The sequence below is a fragment of the Merops nubicus genome, unplaced genomic scaffold (genome assembly GCF_000691845.1).
Source record: "Merops nubicus isolate BGI_N331 unplaced genomic scaffold, ASM69184v1 scaffold23504, whole genome shotgun sequence".
NCBI lineage: Eukaryota > Metazoa > Chordata > Aves > Coraciiformes > Meropidae > Merops > Merops nubicus.
Genome location: NW_008606547.1, coordinates 5,872 through 19,579, shown reverse-complemented (window position 1 = coordinate 19,579; position 13,708 = coordinate 5,872). Strand labels below are relative to the sequence as shown.

Sequence of the window (13,708 nt, the reverse complement as noted above, 5' to 3'; positions counted from 1 at the left end):
AGGAATGCCTTTTTATTTTTCAATTTCACATCTATGAATTTCAGCCCTAGGAGATCTAGCATATATGTTTTGCTGTCCTTGATTAAAAATGGGATTTTTCATCCTAGGTTGCTCCAAACTGGACAGACTTACATGCATTCAGAGACTCCATTCTTCTCTGAGAACTGGCATGTCCCCATGAAATACTTTGTTGTCATTTCTTTGTTCCTGGCCTCCACTGTAGTCTGTGTCTGTCCCCAGGAGTGACAGCTTCAACGTGGCAAGCATGTTAAATCCCTCTAGTATCTTAATACTTACAGTATTTTCTGCTTTCTTTTTCTTAAAGCTTGAAAAAAAGCTGGGGCTGTGGGACAGAGAGAACTGCTAAAGAAAAAGCTGCATACAACGTGCTGAAGGCAGAAATGAAGAAATTAGGTCCTATGTCTTATGCTGAATTCAATGTCCTCCTGATGTTTGCTTTGCTGGTTCTCTTATGGTTTTCCAGACACCCAGGCTTTGTGAAAGGCTGGGCCGCCAGGCTTTTCCCAGGAGGAGAAAAGTAAGTGTTTATGGTTTTTTCCACCCTGCACCCTCTTGGTTGTGAATCACATCCCCTTGCTCCTACACTCTGTTTTGAGCATGCAGTCATTCATCCCAGCCTTATCAGAATTCACATTTGCTGGGCTTGAGAACACCAAGTGATCTGTCATTTGACAGTTTGTACTACATTGAGGGCTGAAGACTGGGACATGGGGCAAGCTGAGTCTCCTGAAGAGCAAGTTCTGTAACGCGGGTCTCAGTCACACTGATGCAGCATTTTGTTTGTATGAGTTCCAATCAGCTGCATGTCATATGGATATTTGGTCATACTACTTCAAAACAATGGCTCAGAACTCACTGGGAAATTGATTTGGTGCTTTGAATGGCTTCTTTGCATAATGTCTGTGGCATATTAAGAACATGAAATGCACGATGGGACTATTCATTCAGGGCATTTCTTTACACATCTTTCTTTGAGAGACTACCATTGAATCTGGGCTTCACCACGGAGTAGGAATCCTGCTCCCCAGAGCTGCTGTCATCTGTGACTCTGGTTATTAATGTGTATTGTAACTAGTTTCTTTTATTACTCAGTGGGTTGTAGTAGGTCTGAGAGACCTCAGTCATGAACTAATGACCCATTTTGCTAATGTACAAGCTCCAAACAGACCGACAAAGAGTAATGACTGCAGTGCTGGAAGGCAGCCATCTTCTAGGAAAAAGATGTCTGTATTCTAAGCCATATTCTCTTTTTTCCTTTAGATATATCACAGATTCTGCTCCTGCTGTCTTTGTTGCCCTGCTGCTGTTTATCCTTCCTGCTAATAAACCCAAATTCATAGGCTGGAATGCAAGCATGTCTGACCCTGAACAGACTGAAGAAGGTATTTAAAAGAGGAATTGCAAATTGTGAAACCATTCACCAGCTCCAGCTAACGTGGCGAAACATATAGGGTCCCTGCTTATGTTTATTGCCTTTACCCTGTGCAGGTTTCTCAGTAATATGCATCTGCCTGTTGGGCCTTATAGAACAGGAGACAAAATGTCTTCACTTTCCTAAGACATGTTCTGCTTTTCATTTCTCACTTCAGATATAAAAAAGCCATTTTTATCAGCCCCGCTGCTAGACTGGAATGTGGTTCAGAGGAAGATGCCCTGGAGCATTGTGCTGCTGCTGGGAGGAGGTTTTGCTTTGGCTGATGCAAGTGCAGTATGTGCCAACATCTGTTTTTCTCTGACTCAAAGGCCAACTTCCCTGGTTTGTTATCTAGTCCTATATTCCTGGGCATGCACCCAAAGCCAAACCCAGTAGAGATGTTCAGATCTGGAGGCAGATCCAAATTAGCAAAAATGGGCAAGAGAGGTAAATGTTCCTGCCTCTTTTTCAAGAATTTGTGTTCTCTGACCAAATCTCTTCAATTTACCTTACCTCTTGGAGGCTGCTTAGGATCTTCACTGGCTGGACAGACCAGACAAGCATCCTTTCTTGATTCTTCCCAACCCTGGCTAATAAAAATAGACAGTATAGGTAACACTTGTAAGATTTTCAGACCATTTGAGGTTTGTTTAAAGGATATGTATCTTCAGATTTAAATCAAACCACTACTGAAGTGGTCAGGAAGAAAATCATTGTGGATAGATATCTTCCAAAATGGTATCCAGTGGGGTTTCTTGAACTTCTTGTCAGTGGCTGTTCCCAGGCAATATGCTGTATTACATAAGCCCATGGTTTGATCCTATGTTCATAAATTCGCAGAAAAGGCAGCTGAATTCCCAAAACAGGAAAGAATCTTGAGATGAACCATATTGTTTCCTTCATCACTGCTAAGATGCATCTAAATCAAAGCAAGCCTTAACTATGGACAGTGCCATGCTTTGAGGACATTCATATTCAGATCTAAGTTTTGTGGCTACGTAGTTTTAAACCATGGGGCAAATGAAAGTGCTGGGTCCTTCCATTCATCTGCATCCATCACACGTCATACATCCATTATTAAAGCTCCAGAGCATTAGAAGCCATCAGATGTTTGTAAGCTGTTTGAATCAATTACTGTCTGTGTTCCTATAATAGAGCATTCATACAGCAACAGTATCTCGAGAAACCTTAGAAAAACATGCCAGGAAAATTCTGGGTAATAATTAAGTATTTGCAGTCATCTCAGCAATAATTGTTGCTGTTTAGCAAAACCTCATAATTTTGTAACGAAATTGTGAGCAAGTATTTGTGTTCCAGAAAAACCAGGAAAGTGGGACTCAGTATTATGTCTAGTTGGCAAAAAATTTCTTTCGGTGTTTGTGACAGATCATTGTATTTTCACGAGTAGTATTTTCTGTACTGCAGGGGTCATTTATCATTATTTGGTAGGAATGTAATGTCCCATATAACGTGAGTCCCTTGCTCATGAGCCAGGGGGTTTAAGCGTCACTGAAAACCACTTTTTTTTCTTGTCAGAGCTCTGGGCTTTCAGCTTGGCTGGGTCATCAAATGACTCCACTAGGATCTATCCCACCATGGGCCATTGCCACAGTACTCTCCCTTACTATAGCTGTCTTCACTGAATGCACCAGTAACGTTGCCACAGCCACCCTCTTCCTACCTGTCTTTTCATCCATGGTAAGATTACTTCTATCCTTTTATCCTATCAACTGGGAGGTCAGGGTTAGACTGAAGTTTTTAGTGGCAAAGCAATGTTGTGTTTATTGTTGAGGGTTGCTCCAATGTTACTCTGAAGCCAGTGACGGAACAGCCCGTCTGACAGCGTACTGTAATGGATAGTTCCTCTGCCTGGTGTCCACTGCGGTGTTCATAGCATCCTATGTAGATAGAAGGTGGGAATGCAGACTTTCTCCAGGCTGCCCCACCTATATGCCTGGAACCTGAGAATCAGCTTCTTTGGGGGAAGTAGATAATTCAGTATGCCTGTCCCATGGCAACCTCAGTGAAGAGCTCAAGCCTTCCTTCCATAAGTTGTGTCCCTTGGCCCTGGAGAAAGTGTAGTGAGAGTTGTTTTTTCAATACAGATCAACAAACATCAGTTACTTCTGGTCGTTTTGTATTTGAACTATCCACTCAGAACTTGAAAAACACACGCACACACACACAAAAAAATCCAACACTTTCTATTCATCCCTTTGAATGGTTCCTTCATCTTCATGATTTTATACACAGAAAGTGGTAGGCCTGATTATTAGAAATGTGTTATTTTCCATAGGAAGACAGAACAATTTTAGAGCTTACAGAGGAAAACCTGGTGAGTTTTTCTGCCATTTCTGAGTAGAATTGAAATTGTAGCAGAAGGGAAAAAATAGGTTACTTTATTCTTTAATTTGGAATGTACAACCACTTTACTCTAGACATTTCCTCAAAGTAAAATTATCCCAATGAAAGTGCTGAGCTATTAGTGACTTAAATTGGCACTTAAGTTCTGAGTCCCACAGAGTTTATGTAACATCTAAGAGTGTTATTCCACATGCCTAGTAATTATAATCCTATCCCTGTGTTGCCCTGGCAAAGTGTGATTCGAGGTCAAAGAAAAGATTGTTGGATAAATTTGACCAGAACTCCAAATTATACCATAGAGCAAAACAAACAACAAGAAAGACTTAAGCATTATTTTTAAGTATTGTGGGAGAGGAAACAAGAGCAAAATTGTCTTTAAGCACATGTGGATTTCAGGATAAGATGCTTGTAAATGACTCTGCTAATATAGTACCAGGAATGAAATAAGCCTGTGTATCTCAGTGGTCTGAGAAATATTATTTATGCCTTTCTTTTGGAACATCCCCAGTGTGCTATTCTCTCCGCTTCATTGCAGGCTGCATCTATCAAAATCCATCCTTTGTATGTCATGTTGCCTGGCACTCTCAGTGCTTCCTTTGCCTTCATGCTACCTGTTGCAACACCCCCAAATGCAATTGTGTTTTCCTACGGCCGCATCCGTGTTTTGGATATGGTAAGATAATTTCCTAGGCTCTCACCTGAAGTCCTCCATTGCAGTTATCCAATTGAAATTAAAAACTGACAAGTGTCTTAAGTCTTTTAAGTCAACTCCTAAGTCTCTTAAACACTGAAGAGTTAAAATGCAGTTAGTGCTTTCCAGTCTTCTGGCTTGTGCAAGTATAGCTGAAGCCTTGTTTCCACTGGAGCTGAAAGCAGAAGGTAACAATCAGTTGCCCTAGGCTCTGGTCCTCTGATTGCCTGCCAGACCACACAGTGCCAGGTTCTGTGCCCAACACCCAAACATTATTGGTTTTCTAAGTGGGGATCTGAAGCAGGCAAAGCTGTTCTTTAACTAATAAGACCAACTTTTTGTACATGCCTTAAAGCTCCTGGACTAGTTATATAGCAAAGTGTTCAAAGGCTTTGCACAGTGTGTTCCATGGTATGCTCCACCTAGACAAGAACATAGAGTAGTGAGTACAATGGCTATTTATGTGATTTATTTGATCCTGTGTCTTTCTTGTGTATGTACAAATAGGCCTTGCTGTGATTTGCTGTGCTGATGTTTGGTTACTGTTGGTTTGGACTTTTGTCCTCACAGGTTAGATCTGGAATAGTGATGAACATCATTGGAGTCTTGTGTGTCACACTGGCCATCAACACATGGGGACGACCTATGTTTGAGCTGGACACGTTCCCAGCCTGGGCAAACAGCACAAGTAACCAGTGAGCAGTGAAGAATTCATGTGTTAAACAAGGAAAGGACCCTTAATACCACTCCTTTTTGCCTAAAGCCCTATACAGAGTGCCATCACCACTTCAGATCCCATATCAGGTGTTTTGCTACTTTCTGGAAGCCACACATCAGTTCAGGCATGAACCAACTCAAATTTATTCTGGTCACGCCGGAGCCGGCAGTCCTGTTTAGTTACCCAACCCCGAGGTTCTTGTGTCTGGATCATAAGTAGGACCAGATGATCCGTTGTACCTCCAGTTAGGGTCAAGATTTACAATTTATCAAACTTCAAATAAAGAGAGGGCAGGCTGTTGTATCAAACGGTTTGAACTATCATATCATTAGTAAGTACTTGTAAATCATTAGCATTGAACACTGCACTCAGGCAGGGCTGGAAATTCATTAAGTTTTACCTATGTCAGCTGTACAGAGAAATCCCTATTGTCACTTGTCTAGTGCAAGAAGGAGTACATCAGTGTTGTATGTTAATGTTATGTTAATGTTATGTTAATGTTATGTTATGATGTGTTGTGTTGTTACGTTACTTCACATTAAGTTACGTTATTAGTCGGGCTTCAGCCATATGGTGGAGTCCTTCCATGTGGACATCCAACATATTTTCCATTGCCTTGTTTTCAATCCCAAATCTCACTGCGTTGAGACACCCTTACTGAGATGGTAAGATGGTTGACATACTATAATTCCATGCTGGTCATGATTCAGCTCATGTCTTGGACAGTGGTGAGTTAAGGCTGGCTTCGCTTCGTGTTCCTTGCAGCGTGGCACTGGCAATGCCAGGAGCCTTTCCCTCTCTCAGTCACAGGGAATGGTTTCACATTTGAACTGGTGTCTTGTTAATGCCAGCCTGGAAATGACCAGTGGCCTGTAAGACTTCATATCTATTGTGAAACTTCCTGGATCAGCCCTATGTGCCTTATTAACTTTGGAATTGTGGAGTAGAGAAGAGGCATGAGAAAGGCTCTAACTGAAGACCTTGTAAAAATTTAGGGGCCCAGATACCGGGGCTTATGCTGGCTGACAGCAATGGGAGTTGTCTTGTGTACCTTGAAATTCAGGTGTTGGAACAAAAGTGTTGTGTAGCACCTTTTTATGTCATTTCTGAAGCAGAAGTAGTCTACAGAAAGAGTGGTGTTGGACTAGGTGTATTTTGTAAGTAGTACATGGATGCTTTTCGTACAGCCCTGGAGATGAATTTTGGTGGGAGATAAGGCAGTGTCTTACAGTGGAGAGGTCTGTGGGCCTGACCTGAGTTCTGCTCCCAGGCTTGCTGTGCAGCCTCATGGAAGCCAGTTCACCTCTTTTTGCCTCGGTTTCCACTCCTGTAGATGTCATGGTACTTATCTACCTCACAAAAGTGTTGTGAGGACATAAGGGCACAAAATTTAAGAGTTTTATCATTAACATGAGTGTTTTTTTGTAGAACTGGAAAAATACATTTTTATCTTTAAAAATGGGGAAAGTATTTATCCACAAAATGACCAGGTGCTTTTCCAAGCAGAAAACTACTTCAAGAATGATTCAATTTTTGTGCCTTTATCTTTTGTGTTCTTTCAAGGTGCTGGGCACCATAAATTCTCCACTGACTGTTGTTGCTGCATGCCTCCAATGGCACCCTGTCTACCCAGGTGGCTGCACCAGGTGCAGCCTCATACCTCTTCCACAGAACAGTGGAGCTTGTAGGTAAACACCGTTCCACTTGCAGAGTCTACCTAAGGAAGAGGCCAGTTCTAGTGCCAAAAAGTGTCTTGGTCACAGACATTTTTTTGTCACCTGAAGCCTACCACAGTATTTGTGTGAAGAAATTGAAACCAGGAACTGTTACGTACCTTCTGTGCCTTGACAGTCACCACTTAATGCTGACCTGCATCTACAAGTAATTAAGTGCACTTGAGAAAGGGATGTTTTCTGCCTTCTTTCTCTGCTGCCATGTACTTCATGGTGTTTGCTCTTCATTGTTGCAACAGAGTGGAGCTTGCATGGCTGGGTAACACTGAGCCTGCCCGTCTCGGTTCACGCGGCTCTAAACTCCTCTAAACCTGGTTTCAGCTAAAAGCCATAGGACAGACACTTCCCTGTCCCCTTTGCGGAAAGGAATGTTCTGAAAGCTTTTTGAAGAGGAGGAAGTGCCCTCATCTCAACTAGTGAAGAGCTTCCCTCTGTTGCTGTGCAAGTAGAAAAAAAATGTTTATTTTCTTCGATGGTAACACAGTGATTTATTGACAGGAGTGGCAGGGCAGGGGGAGTGTACATATGGGGTAATAAAGAATGCTGGTTTTATTATAAATGGTATTTGATGTGTCACCCTTCTGTCCTGTTAATAGCAGATGTTTCTGAGACACTTTTGTGACATACTGTGATTGATTTGTATTTAAGTGGGTGAGTTGCAGAATTAGAGCCTGGCAAATAAAAAATTACTAGAACTCTCTCCTCTCTGTCATGGGTCATTTCCTGTGTAACACAGTGGACCACATATTTTTTGCATTGGCTTCCACTATAGCATGGTATTGTTCCAGTAGGATTCAGGACAGCACGCACCATAGAGAAGCACTGCAAAGCAGAGATTTGGATACCACTTCAAATACCTTCAGACCTATGTATCAGTGGTTCCTTCTCTTTCCTCAGCTAAGTAATAACTCAGATTTCCATCTTTGAAAATGCTCAGGTGGGACCAAATCAGCTGGCATACCCTACTACAAGCTGTCTCATTAATTTCAGAGTAAAAGATTATAAGAATCTAAAAACACAACTACTTTTTAAGAATTAGTCTTGTACAAACTCTCCAGTATATAATGGGCACAAACAGGCTTTTCTTCAGCATCAAGCATGCATGTCGTCCTGTTCCAGTGCCCTAAGTAAATACAGGTGCTCCTTACAATGGGTAACACAAGGATGATGGCTTTGTTGCTGAAGTCAGGTTACATCCCCTTCCAGCACTGCAGGATATGTGTCGTGCTAGATAATTGTTTTGCATGACTTTTATTTTTCTCCTCATGAAAGGGCTTTTGGTTTAGGTGAAAAAGTTGTGATGGTCCTAAGGTAGTGGCATAAAGGAATTCTTCTGTGTCCCACTTCAAAACATGCACCACCAGAGCCAACAGAGGCCATGGGAGGATCTTCTGCGTGGACTTGGTCAGGATGGGTTATTCAGCCACACTGAACAGTTCCTGTTTTATCCTGTGTGGGCAGAGTGTGATTCCTAGTGGTGAATGGCTATGTCAGCTGGCCAGCTGGCCTAGCAACAGGCAGCACTGCCTGCAAGAAGCTAAATTAAAGGTTTCCTATTTTCTGTTCACTCTCTATAGAATGTCCTTGACTTTTCCTTTCTTCTCAGAATACCAGCTTGTTGAATGTCTTGAACCTGCAGAATCATGACATGGCCTACTGTTCTGCAGGGTTTGATCCTGCTGCTTTGTGGATCTGTGTGCAGAGTTATTTCCACAACATGGGAAACCCAGTCTCATAAGAGTTTAATTATATAACCATGATAGAAAAGGGTTCAAAAGGTGGTATTTTAGAGGAAGGAGACAGGTTTTACTGTTTCATTCATTGCTAAGATTCATTCTTTACTAAGATCTTGATTCTAGCATCTTTTGTATAGTTCTGTGCTGTCCAGTTAAGAGTTGTTAGGGATAGATTTTGTACCTCGTCTGGTCTTACCTCATATCCTGCCAAGATTTTTCACCTGCAAAGCTAGCAGAGGCCTCTTCATACACATTCATCTGGACAGCCATTAAAATCCAGCTTCTGCATTCAACAGAACACTCAAGGAAGAAAAAAGAAAGTTCTGAGAAGGTTCATGAGCATTTTTTGAAGACATATCTAGACAGTGGTTACCTAAAGGTTGCTTAAAGATTTTATGGACTCAGCATTTTACAGCACTGTCTTCTAGCTAATAAATGATAACATGAAGTGAGTCTTCACTGAATTTGTGATATAGCTTGTGAGAGTTTCTTTTTGTTTGTTTGTGCCCTTACCTGTTTTGTTTTAATGGTCAGCCATCCCCTTTATTTTTCAAGATTTCTATTGAGATCTTAATTTCTAGGAGCTCTTCTGTAGTGTTGCATTTGTGTTCAGGCTACTGAGGCCAACTGCTTTTCAAATGCCATTACATTCTTTGTGTGTTCAGCTCTGCTTATACATTTATATGTGTATGTATGTACTATATATGTGTTGTACAAATATATATAACATGGGAGGAAGTTGTTCTGAGTGTTTCACATGAGTCTAGATTGCTTAAGACTAAGTGTATAAATTAGTCCAGTAAACTGTGTGAGAAGACTTGTGAAAGTGTACATATTAAAGGGAGACAGTGTGAGTGTAAAGTAAGAAGCCAGAAACTGGTTTATTATGGCTTTTTTTTAGACTGTACTCAAACTTTAAGTAAGTTGCTTAACTTTTCTGTTTCGGTCTGAAATGTTGCATTTCATACTTATCAACCTGTAAAACTAGTTAGAAATATATTCTGGTGATTCATGCATGAAGACAAGGATTAAGCAATTTGCCTAACTAATGAATAAAATATGTTGCTAAATCCTCTGAATTCAATCAAATTGAATTAAATTTGCTGTGATCCTTGAAGTTCTACCTCTTGTGAGTCATGTAGAAATCGCAGCTTCTCTTGGAAGCTGAACAGCCTAAAGCTGTGACTGTGTATCTACTGTAAAGCCTCAAAAAACAGAAGATGAGTAACAGGAACGCACTGTTTCAGTTTTTAATTACTTAGTTTTAAGTGCAGACTTGCAATTCTGAGAGCTTGGCTTGTGATTTTGGGCAGCAGTTTGCAGTGTGAAGCAATATTGAGTCCATGCTGACTGAATGTGGCATTTCTTGTCTATCATTCCCTGCTTTTCCCCTTGTTGTTAAATCCCTGTGCCATTTGTTGTACTTGCACATAAATATAAGCCTAAAAAATAAATTATATTTATCAACAGAGTTCCTTTCTTTCAGTCCAATTTTTTTATGGTAGATTTCTCTCAAATGCTGTGTTATTTAATCTGTGGTTTAGCATTCAAGTGGTGAAAATAATTATCCTGTGCTTTTGCCCGGCCACTTAACACCTGCAGGTTCTCATGGTGAAGAAGAACCTGCTTTGTCCAGTGAGAAATTCTAGGGTATTTCTGTTTCCTGAGTGGAGCAGAGGTAATACAATCCTCACCATTCAGAGGCACAGAGTAAAAGGGAGCTATACCATGCTGCTCAAAGGTGATCAGGGACTGCTTAATAAGATGTTTGGTAGTTCTTTAAAAATAGACCTGACTATACTGAAACTATTTTTTTCCTATTTAGATTTTTCTGGAGCACTAAGTTAATAGTTGCCCAGATGTTCTGGTGTAAATGTGGACTGTAGATTCTGGTTGTAAGAAAGAGACTGTTTCTTCTGTCAGAAAAAGGTCATACTTCCCGTTTTCACTTCAGTATTTGTTCACTCACACGAAATGCTCGCTAGCCTTATTTGTCACACAGCTCTTCAGTGAGTCTTCATAAACTTCCAGGTCAGAATGTGAGCTTCATTCTCTGGAGGTGTTAAAAAAATGTAGACCTGCTACTCTGGGACATGGTTTAGTGGTCATGGTAGTGCTGAGATGATGGTTGGACTTAATGATCTTAGAGGTCTTTTCCAACCTTAATGATTCTATGATTCACATTATTTTTATAGACAAATCATATTCTTGAACGAACTGAATGTTCCGGATACTAAAACTTGTTTGTTGTAGTTTCATTTGTGAACTGTTCTCCGTGAACAGGAAGATGGGTTGGGTCTTAGCAAATATTTTAGCAGGCCACTTGAAGATCAAATTTTCCACCTGAATCAAAGTTAACAAAAGCTTTCAGTTAAATAATTATTATTTCTGGAACTAGTATCTATTTTGTCTTGGTCATAGAGTAAAAAACCAGAAATGTCGGATTTTTTTGGTGCATGTCACTAAGAATAGTTAACCTTCTATTGGGGAAAACAGATTCTCCTCTGAAAAGGGTGGTGGGAGGCTGGGGCAGAACACAGGAAACTTTAGCTCCTCTTTGAAAAACAAAAGCTAGGGAAAAAACAACATAAACTTTACTCCACACACAATTGTCTTACAATGCCTCATTTCAGAGCTCACTCTTGACTGTTTTCATTCATAGCCATCAACAGCTACAAGAACAACACAGAGCAAATCTGAGTATATCACTCTTGGTTTGCTTGTTTGTTTTGGGGTGACTTAAATTGATGATACAATCCTTCTGGGAGTTAATTAGGTGCAGGTGACTTTCCTGAAACACCTCTCAGATCTTTGCTCGTTTCTGTGTCTCACTGCAGCAGCCATCCTAGCTGAGTGGAGTTGCTCCACTCCAGCCATCAGTAGGTTGAGGTCTGCACAGTCAAAGTCAGGGAGAGGGTCATGATTATCTGCTTCCTGAGGAAGATTCAAAGAATGGAAATTACAAAGGGTAAGTGTTGGTTGGTTGGGGTTTTTGGTTTGGTTTGGGTTTTTTTTCTGCTATAGCTTGATGTCCCATAACAGCAGGAGTCAAAGGATCAGAAAAATAAATCCTGGGAGGTGTGGATGCCTACACTTATTAATGTTACACAGATGAGAGCTCCAATTTCCTACACTTTGGGAAGCATTATAAAGCCTGTGTAGCAGAGTCACGCTGTAAATAGATGACTGCACCATGCAAAGACATCTAGCAGTGAAAGTGCTGGAGCTGTTGCAGTAAAGCTCCACCAGAAAGACCCTCTAATAACAGAATCTGCAAAGCTCTTAACTAAGAGATTAATCAACGATGTACATGTTGTCTAGACAACTATGCTATAACTTAGTACTGCAGTTCTTGCATGCAGAAGGTAGGAGCAAGCAATTTTAGGAATAAAGACTGTTGTGACTATTCTTCCAGGAATGGGAGTAGATCCCAGGCATACTGCTGTTCAGAGTGTGGGCAGGACCTGCATTCTCCTTTCTTTTCACTTCAGAATGCTCCTGCTATAGGAGATGTCTGTTCCCTGACTGGAAAGAGCAATCTCTGAATAACATCCATCCTCTATTAAACTGTTCTACACAGGAGCTTCTAAGGAGTCAGTTAGACTCTTTAGTGACACTAAACTAGATAACTGTAGGTGAAAGACAACAGGGAAAGTTGTTGCTAAACAGCTATAATATTGTGCAAGAAAACTGCAGACTGGCTGCCATGAGTATGCTGTGATTTAAGACAAAACTTGGCAATAATTTCTTCATCTTTCTCTTTTCCAGATTACTAAAATGAGCCTTTCTGTGCAAGGAATAGAGATGGTGCTGGCATTTCCAACAGCAGACAATGGTGTCCTTGCACACTGTCCCCATCAATGCAGCCGTATTCTGTACTGTTCACCCATTAGGTGCAGATGTCCTTCATGAAACCCCTAACCCTAACCAACTGCCTTGTGAAAAAAGATGAAGTTGATTGATTAAAGTTATGTATGTTGAGAATTATTAGGCTGGATTTTCTTTCCAACACCACAAGACCTTCATGTCAGCAACAGCATTGAAGCCCATGCAGATTCTTTTCAGCTATCATATCTGTTTGGATGGTTTCTGTTGTTGTTTGGGAAGATCTTGGTGAAGGGAAAGTGCCAGGAAATCATCCCAGGATTTCCCATTTTGCACTACAATTTTCAGCTTTTCCCTCTTGAATTTCCAAAGTAAATCTTATAGTTGGGGTAATGATTGACCCAAAGCCCAGTTAAGGAAATTTAAAATATTATGTTCTTAATATGCTCATGAAAAGCAAAAATAACCTAGGATCAGATCCCCCAGCTTCCCCCCACCCACGCCTTCCTTTTCGTTTTTGTAATTGTTAAACTGAAGGACTGCAAGATCAGGCACCTCAGAAATTAGAATTATGGTGAGAGTTATAGTTTCACATTTTTCTTAGTTATGGTGTTCTATATAAAAGTGTACATTCAATAATCTTGGGGCTTTGATGTTTGGTTTGGATTTTTTTGGGTGTGGTTGTTGTCTTTTAACACAGAAAGTGGCCTAGGGAAAGGCATAGATTGAAAAAACAATAGGCAGTTTTCTCTGAGCTAGGAAAAACATCTAATGAAGAGAGATATTATTAATTGTAAGATATGAGCAAGGAGCCAAGAGAGCTTGAAGAAACCACCCCAGAGAAACTGTGGGTTTATGGCAATTAATATCAAAATACTTTAATTAAAATTTGAACTCTGCAATACAGAAAAAAAAATTGAATGTAATGCAACTAACATGTCAAAGTGTACTTTATTTTATACTATTGCATAATTGTTCATAAAATCTAGGTTACTTCATGTTACTTAAGTTTACATGTTAGATATAATTCAAACATGCTGCACTGAAGGCCTGGCCTTCAAAGGTTATGGGCCCTGCCCACAAGAGGTATATTTAGATTTGCTCCGTAAGGAACTGGGCACCTCTCTTGGCCTGAATGCTGTGTGATCCTAACTATGAGCACTGACAGGCTGGCCAGCATGCAGCTAATGAGAGGGTTTATATTCT

General features: G+C 40.6%; 1 protein-coding gene across 2 annotated transcripts in view; it reads left to right on the top strand.

Moving 5' to 3' along the window:
* Positions 1–5,359, top strand: part of SLC13A5 (solute carrier family 13 (sodium-dependent citrate transporter), member 5) — a 9,622-nt gene extending 4,263 nt beyond the window's left edge. For both annotated transcript variants that reach the window (XM_008939693.1, XM_008939694.1), the window contains exons 6-11: positions 326–538; positions 1,282–1,403; positions 1,611–1,729; positions 2,972–3,133; positions 4,335–4,472; positions 5,061–5,359. In XM_008939693.1, coding sequence (XP_008937941.1) covers positions 326–538; positions 1,282–1,403; positions 1,611–1,729; positions 2,972–3,133; positions 4,335–4,472; positions 5,061–5,189 — 883 coding nt within the window. In that variant the 3' untranslated portion in view covers positions 5,190–5,359. The remainder of the gene's footprint in view (positions 1–325; positions 539–1,281; positions 1,404–1,610; positions 1,730–2,971; positions 3,134–4,334; positions 4,473–5,060) is intronic.
* Positions 5,360–13,708: the final 8,349 nt, after the last annotated feature.